Source organism: Haliotis asinina, chromosome 3 (assembly GCF_037392515.1).
Source record: "Haliotis asinina isolate JCU_RB_2024 chromosome 3, JCU_Hal_asi_v2, whole genome shotgun sequence".
NCBI classification, from domain to species: Eukaryota; Metazoa; Mollusca; class Gastropoda; order Lepetellida; family Haliotidae; genus Haliotis; species Haliotis asinina.
Window position 1 is genome coordinate 31355191 of NC_090282.1, and position 8776 is coordinate 31363966.

The 8776-nt window shown below is 39.5% G+C and overlaps 1 protein-coding gene across 3 annotated transcripts; it reads left to right on the top strand.

Moving 5' to 3' along the window:
- Positions 1 to 187: 187 nt before the first annotated feature.
- On the top strand, positions 188 to 5448 carry LOC137276728 (tRNA (adenine(37)-N6)-methyltransferase-like). 3 transcript variants are annotated; one of them, XM_067808360.1, is made up of 5 exons: positions 206 to 275; positions 1158 to 1224; positions 1992 to 2166; positions 2817 to 2974; positions 3147 to 5448. In XM_067808360.1, exons 2-5 carry the CDS (start codon positions 1218 to 1220, stop codon positions 3962 to 3964), a joined length of 1158 nt encoding a protein of 385 aa, XP_067664461.1. In that variant the 5' UTR covers positions 206 to 275; positions 1158 to 1217; the 3' UTR covers positions 3965 to 5448. The 3 variants fall into 3 exon arrangements, with proteins under 3 accessions (XP_067664463.1, XP_067664460.1, XP_067664461.1); XM_067808362.1 differs by lacking the exon at positions 1158 to 1224 and having other exon boundaries at positions 188 to 1082; XM_067808359.1 differs by lacking the exon at positions 1158 to 1224 and having other exon boundaries at positions 193 to 275.
- Positions 5449 to 8776: the final 3328 nt, after the last annotated feature.

The window sequence follows — 8776 nt, forward strand, 5'->3', positions numbered from 1 at the left end:
TAGAAATGTATAAGCATTATTTTTAACGAACTAGAGATTTCCACGACTTCCCATGTAAATGTAAATTGATCTTTATATACCACCTTTAAACAACGGAAAATAAAAACTTGATAATATGGTTGTGGAAATAATCAACTTATGTTCTATTTGCATTTATAAAATATCAGAGACGTTATCAATTCGTTTTACATCCATTTTGGCTTTCGGTAACGTGGGCGAACTCGTGTCGGAAAGATAGGGCAGGAGAATTTACGATTAATACGTTGAGATGGGCGGTTTGTACATTTTGAACAAACTCTTATCAAAAATATATAATGCCGACCTGGCTATAGTGATCTCAGACAGTCAATTATGACGTTGAATTGTGAAATGGCCTCGTGTAGATCACTTTCCTAAGAATAAAATCCGGAAAATGCAAACTTGCGAAAATACCATGAAATAGTTTCATAGATTCAGCTTTACTCACAGAGATTGTGTATTGTCCTTTGTTAAAAAAATACGTAAGGGGAGACGCAATCAATATTAAACATATTTTAAAAGATGATAAATGTCTTAATCTTTCTTTCATTATTTCTGAATATTTTTAAAATCATTGATTGACTGAATGTCAGTTAGGCAAGCCAAATTCACCATGATGGTTCAAATTGTGGTTTCCATTTTTTCTTATATGATATATGTCCAGATATGTATTTAATGTTAAAAGTGGAACAATACTGAACACTGTTTCACATCACACCACACTCCATTAATACACTAATAATGCATTTATCTCAATAATACTAGTGCTCAGCCCTCAGGGTACCTAACACATAATTTATTCTAAATAAAATTACCTATTTAGATTACAATACTGAATTAAAAAAATTGAATGAACTAATTAATGCAGTGTTGCATTAAATTGACTCTCGCGCCCTATACAGACCGAATATCATTTAAAATCCGATACAGTTGGAGCGCATTTTATGAATATCCAATAACTCCTTTGGAGCCAGAACTGAGTCTTACACAAAATGGAATGGAGGTCTGGTGCAACATGTGATTGAAACCAGTTTCACTAACACAGACTAAACCTCATGCACCAGGTTTGGATATATATATATATATATATATATATAATTGTTTACATTCCATGGCAAGTGTTCTCTTATCTATTTCAGGCAAGTTGTAAGGGATAATAAGTCTTTCATAGCATCAATAAGAAGCTGAAGCGAGTGCATATGCCCAGTATGTATAATATAGGCCAATGTGTGAAATTGTGCCTTTTAATAGGTCTAGGAGAGCACACATGAAAATGTATACCAGCCAGTGCTACCTCACAATAATTCTCCAAAGTCAGGAATATACTTGCAGGTGTAACAAAACAAGTGTACCTACCTACTTTGAAAAAACAGACGTCATGATCGTAGTATTGTTGCTTATAGTCATGCCTGTAAACTGATAAACTGTCGCTTTAAGTGATACTCACTCCCTCACCATGTGTATGGTGATTACCATTCCTTTCTATACTACAGAACATCCTGCTATTTGTACATTTGAATCATTATGCAAGCTTATAATGTTGCAGACTTGTGAAGGTCCTGGGGTAGAATAGGCCTTCAGCAACCCATGCTTGCCATAAAAGGCGACTATGCTTGTCATAAGAGATGACTAACGGGACTGGGTGGTCAGACTCGTTGACTTGGTTGACACATGTCATTGTTTCCCAATTGCGCATGTCGATGCTTATATTGTTGGTCACTGAATTGTCTGTTCCAGACTCGATTATTTACAGACCACCGCCATATGGCTGGGATATTGCTGAGTGCGGCGTAAAACTAAACTCACTCACTCACTATAATGTCACAGAATGGTACACATAAAGTTGGCTCAAAGTATCGTTAGGCAGTGATTAATCTCCGATAATTGGTCACAATAATTATTTGTAAATGTGAAAAGTGATATTGTGGCCAGGTTGATGTCTTTCAGAAAACTTACCTTTATTGATGTTTCAGATTTATGGCACCTGAAACCAATTGGTTACATGACATCTGTGTTTCACCATAAGAATGGAACGCCTCGTCAACCAGCCATCTGTACACATGCTCAAGGCAGTATTACAATCGAGAAAGCTGTTTTTAACAACCCTGAACATTCTTTAGAAGACTTGGATAACTTCTCTCATGTGTGGTAAACTCACAATAATTATGCTCAGGCCCAACCAATTTAATTTCTTGTTTTACAGATATTTGTCCTCAGAAAACCCAAAGGCAGGGGGGGAAAAGACATAAAAATAAAATCATCAGTCAAAATAATATTCCTTCTGCATACTCAAAGTATTGTACTTGTGAAGTGTATATGGGGCAAAAAATAACCTGAAAAATTTATCTTGTAAATTTACACTTTTGGCCAATAAAAACATTAGGACTTTATTTTTTGAGTAGGGAAGTTAACTTTTATTTTTGGTCATAAGCTTGAAAAATTACCTAAAAAAGGAAATAAATTGGTCTGGCCTTACTATAACTTCTCTTAACTGTACCATACACTCAGTATACATTTTAATCTAAATCCTACACATACCAGATACAGGTACTGACGCACTCTATATACATTGCATGCCTTTATATTGAAATATATTGAATGCTTAGTAAATGTTTCAGATATATGCATTGTACGAAATTAACGTTAGCTAAGGACCAAAGCGGACTGAAAACCCCTTGGACTCACAGCTATTGTTTTATGCAGGTCCTTATGGCTGATAGCTTTTTCATTACCAATAACTAGTACTATTTTCATGTCAAAATGTAGGGCAACCCACATGAACTTCCATTCTTTTTCAGGATTATGTTTCTGTTCCATAAGAACAACAATGCCCACACCAAAGCCAAGGTGAAACCACCAAGGCTAGATGGAAGGAGGGTAGGGGTGTTCTCCACAAGGTCTCCATACCGACCAAATGCTATAGGCCTCACCCTTGCTGCTGTCGACAAAATACAAGGTTAAAGAATTATACTGCATACACTATGGTGCTTCCAGAATTATGTGTTAATGATAAAAATAATCGTCCAGCTGTTTCTAATTTAAATACCATTAAATCATATCCTAATGTGTAACACTTCAATGTAAGTCTGGTACTGAAACAATCACTGATGTTGATCTAAAATTTGCAGGTGCTACAATATTTTTGAAAGGCATTGACATCCTAGATGGGACCCCAATCCTGGATATCAAGCCTTACATCCCTGACTATGATGTTCCTGTTACCATGGTTACAAAATCTGACCAATATCTTAAGACAGAATCACAAAGACCTGACCCAACAGACATTTCACTTCAGGAGGATAAAAGTGTCGCCAACTCAATCAGCAACCCATGTTTGTTGAAGGGTTCCAGAAGTCTGGAAACTGGAGAGAATCAGCCAAGCTCTTCAGAAGTTGACATTGAAAAGACTAATGATGAAAATTCAGGAGGTATTGTGTTCTCAGGAAGTAAACAAAGTAATACATCTGAAAATAGTGTAAACACCGATGAAAGTATAACAACCTGTAATAAACAGAGTATGGTGAACCAGCAACATGGAGATGAAGGGGAGGTAACTCTTGACACCTTGTCGTCCAGTCTCCTTTCAGATTTCACTGAAACAAAACATAGTGACAACTCTGATGTGAAGACAGCTGACTGGATCAGAAAGGTCAGGAAGCTGAGAGTCCGGTTTACACCAACAGCTACTGAACAGCTTCGCAGGTTTTCATCAGATTCCCCAGACTCCAACTTCAGACTGAATCTGTTCAGCTGTGTAGGTGATGTTGAAGCTGCTATACAAGAAGTGCTGAATGAAGATCCTAGGTCAGTGTACCGGAGACAGAAGTGTAGGGACAGTCTGTACTTCTTCTCCATAGACATAGTACATGTGACTTGCTGGTTTGACGATGTCACTGCGGAGGTTGTCCGAATACAGCCAGTCACATTTGTACCACAGTGTTCATGACAGATGTGTGATATAATACTGTTTTCCCAGATATTCTCTGTTTGTAGTATTTATACTGATTATGTTTGATTTATAACTGCTTGACTGGGTTTGAATGACTGAGAGGCCTAGGGTGCTGTGGCACCTATACTTGTGCACTGGTTATAGGGTGAGTGGGGAGGGTGCTAAGATCGGTCTTTAGACTGTGCTATTTTTATAATTACAGTCTCCCTTCACACTCACCATTTAATGTCTCACCCTTCACTCATTGCTTGTTAAAAGAGATGACTAATAGTGACTAAACTGGTTCTTAGGCTAGCTGATTTGGTTGACAGATGTTATCATATTCAAGCTGTGTAGAATGAATCTCATACTGTTGATCACTGAATTGTCTTGTCCAGACCCATTTATTTACAGATCCTTGCCATTTATATGGATATTTCTGAAAGTAGGTTTGGGAATAACACTCAAGATTATTGCACTTTCATACTGATATGCTTATCATGATTGTCAAGAATCGTTTCCCTACACCTTCATTGTTCTAGTGCAACAATAGGTACCACGTGTCAGCTTTACATTCATACCCCTCTCACCTAGCATTGAAATAATTATGGGACATAGATGTAATATTTTTAATTCACATATTTTGGGAACACATTCACAATTTACAGCCTAATGTGTCCAGGGACCGTATAATAATTATTATATTATCTGGTATGTCGATGCTGATGTGTAGTAACATTGGTCACCAGCTGGCATGAAGAAGACTTTTTACACTGAACAGGCTCTCCTGACGTATGGTTGCCATTCTGTCAGAATGCCATCAAACAGACTTCCCATGTTAGAGAGATACAGCAGTATGGCATATTCCTGTACTAAAACCTACAGATGCACTTTGATATTAACCCCATTGGTAGTCTGTTCTGAGAAGAAAGGAAGACATTTGTTCATTAGGTTCAATCTGGTACTAATTGGTTATGCTTGTAATAATTGCCCCCCAAACCAGACCGCATGGTGTTGGGTCCAGCCCAGTATTAGCCCAGTGTCCACGATGACTAATAGACAGCTTCCCAGTCCTGCACACGCCACTAATGATACAGCCTGGACTGGGCCTGGCCGTCCACCCACCCTCCTTCCTCTCTCAACCAGCAATTAAGATGTCACCTAGCAATTCAGAAACCTTGGGGGAATTCATCACTTTATTGACACTGTTTATTTTATTAGGCCAAATATAGGATTGCCTTTTGTGACCGAGTGTGTGTGTATGGGTGGTCGGACTCAGAAACTCGGTTCATTGTGTGGATGTTTACTCACGATTTCGATCACTGGACTGGCTGCGTCAGATTTAATTACACAACCCCATAACAAATCACTGACGAGTGCGGAAAAACTGTTTATATCTGGTGGAACAGAACTGGTTTTGTTATGACCATCTCTTCACGATGTGACCATTGTCGATTTATAAATGTTGTCAGTGCTGTGCAAAATAACAAAACTAGCTATAATTTCTTTTTTATGTCCTTCCCTGTAGAATTATTTCATAAGACAATCATGATTTATGTGGCTTGGTCCACCAGCAATGGAGTTCTTAATCTCAATGTAAGTCTGACCCATGAAGATCCGGGCTAAAAATGCTCTTCGGAGGCGACAGACGGGATCGGGTGGTCAGACTCGCTGACTTGTTGACACCCGTCATCTTATCTCAGTTTCGTAGATCAGTGCTCATATTGTTTATCACTGGATTGTCTGGTCCAGACTCGATTGTTTACAGACCGCCGCCCTATACCTAGAATATTGCTGCGGCGAATATTAGTGCGGTGGTGACAAAACCAACCAACCAACCTTGTACGTCTTGGATGAACAGCAAGCGAAGCGACCTCCAGCACCAAATGAAGGATGCTCGGTTTCCAGAGCCAAACGAACAGGTCACAGCTTTCTAACATGATTCTGTTTCATTTCTCCACGATTTCTGTGACACCACTACTGCACACGGGTACACATACCGTACAAAACACCGCTTTCGGTGCAGATGCTAGGGTGCCCGGAATCGGCATCCTGGACCTCCTTTCACAAAGCAGAAAGGTGATCGGAAGCCACTAAGGTAACCTTGGGGCAGTGTTAAAGAATGGAAGTTAAGGTTAACCTTGGTTAAGGGTTCTTTGTGAAAGGAGCCAGAGAACTACTCGATTATGCTCGTTTTCGATATACAGTGTTAGCCCTTAACCCGGAATAGCTGCAGGTCCTAAGGACCCAGAACAATTAAGAGCTGTGGGTTCTGACCAGAATGTTTAGATCATGTATTTTAATGTGAAACTAACATTCTTAGTTATTTGGGATGAAAAAGCTGTCTGCCATAAGGACCTGCAGAAAACAAAGCCTCTGAATCCGAGAGGTTTTCGACCCCAAAGACCGACGTTAATTTCGAACGCTGTCGATATACGTCAAATTCGCTACTGCATGCCTCGCTCGACTCGAGAAACCCCCGGAAGTTGGCTGGCTTTATTAGACCGTTCACATGATCGAGTTGTCACAAGTTATGGCATGAGTTGTATGAGAGATCTGTAGTAGAACTGTACTGCTGTACCGTGCCCCTGATTCAAGATCAACAATAACGACCATTAAAAAACAACTAAAAACAAACAAAAACAATCCACACACAAAAAACTAAGAAAATATGAAAATCATATAAACAAACAGCAAATAATACAAAAAACAAAAGAAAAAAAACGAAAAAATAAAAAAAACCTCAACCCAGTCACACGCACCTGCAGAATCTGTGAAGCACCACACACGTCCACCCAACAAACAGAAAATGATGGATAAAAATTAACTATCACACACTATCACAAAACCGAAAAAAAACAACCCCAAGGATACCCAATGACGAAGAAAACAAAGGTCCCTGTGTATCTACAAAATGGGCTAGTACGATCAGGGTCATTTCGTCAGCCTATTATGTTATCGACGAAATATTTAAGGACTGACTCACTCGGTATATTCATTTATTGTCCGTCGGTGAGATACATAATAGATAAGACTGTTTATTCACGATTAAGGGTCAGATCGCTAAAGCCAATTGTGAAGTGGTAATTTACGACCCCATCTGGATTGGGGCAGGTGGGTGGAGTGGAGAATAAATAGTTTTATGTATATGTCAGCAACAGTAGCAACGAAAATGCCATCTACCCGCCTGGATGTACGTATGAATGGCCGAAGGGTGTGGTTTAATTAAGATATAGAATGAGTTCAGTTTATGTGCCCTAACCGTAAGGAGTTCGATGACTTAGCATGGCTATAACGAGGGTCGCTTGTATAGTTAATAATCTTAAACTGCTATGGCATGCATAAAACATCTGCTATTCAAGTGAAGGAATTTGAGGGCCCAAAGCATGGCCTTTATGACTATTTTTAGCAAGCGTTTACGGGCGGTTCCAGTATTAACAACCCAGTGAAGGCATAGCAGGTACCTGTAGACTCTTTGACGATTCCTTGTTTAAGTATTGGCATCCTCAGACCGAAGGGTCCGTGGTGGAACAAAGAAAGGCTGGTCTTCTCACCTGAAGTACAATACTTTCCTTCATGCCTAGCCCGCCCTGTAATGATAAAGCCCTAAACGAATTAAGTCTAGAGTTCCCATACCCGAATCACACATTGTACCAATGCGTCGTAGCTCTTGGTTCTTCATGGCTGAACACACGGCGAGAAAAAATGCCTTGTCAAAATTATAGTATAATTAAATCCTGTAAACAGGCTTTGTAACTGCATTACTAAAACGAATCATCGAACCGTCGATCGCAGCTCTTGATATCAGTCCCAGCTGCCTGGATCGATGCTCACAATGTCAGTCACTTGATCTCTCATCCAGACTCGATTTTTTTGCAGTGTGCCATCATATGACTGAAATATGGCTGAGATTGGCGTAAACAACAAACCGCGTTCATATGACTGGAATATCACTTCCTTAAACAACGTATATAGGCGACAAAGAAAGTAAACCAACAACATTAATGGATATATGGATTCTGCGGGAGTGTATCTGTAGAATCTAGTGGATTATAATGGTGCCTGGTTACCTCGTGGTTATGTCGAGTAGTCCCCTCCCCATCTCCCTTCCCCTCTACCGTTGTTGGTATGATGCTTGTTGAGTAGGGTTTTAATAAATTGGTCTTCAGTGTGACGTGCGACTTGGATAGCTTGCACAGCAGTAAATACATTCAAACACTAGCAAATATCACAATAATATATATAGTTATCACTATCAGCGGGTAATCAAGCAGTAACAGTTTTCATGTTTCTCTATACATTGGGACCATTTTCAGAAAAGAGGCTGCCATTCCAAATTGTGAACACTATGTCCGGATCCTGTATAAATATGATGTATATGGAATCAGACACATAAGGTTGTAGTACTACCCACAACCAGCTGGAGCGGCGATGGAGGGATATCAACATGAGGGAGGGATATCTGGGTCGGGTAATCCAGACTCCTTCTTGATCCGCTTATGTACAGGTACTTGACTTGAGGCACTAATGTCATGTACTTGACTTGAGGCACTAATGTCATGTACTTGACTTGAGGCACTAATGTCATGTACTTGGGGGTTTTCGAACAGTATAACACTTTATGGATGACAGCCTCTTTATTTCAATTATTCGACGTCTCGGCATGGCTTCTTATACCGTTTTCAAGCAAGAGTAAAGCAATACAGTACAGAACCGGCATTTATGCATATAACAAGACAACATAAGGGAGTGCATCAAAGGGATTAATAACAGTCTACATTTCCCAACGTGACTGAATGTTTAGAAAATGAACAAGGGAGAATGAAATTT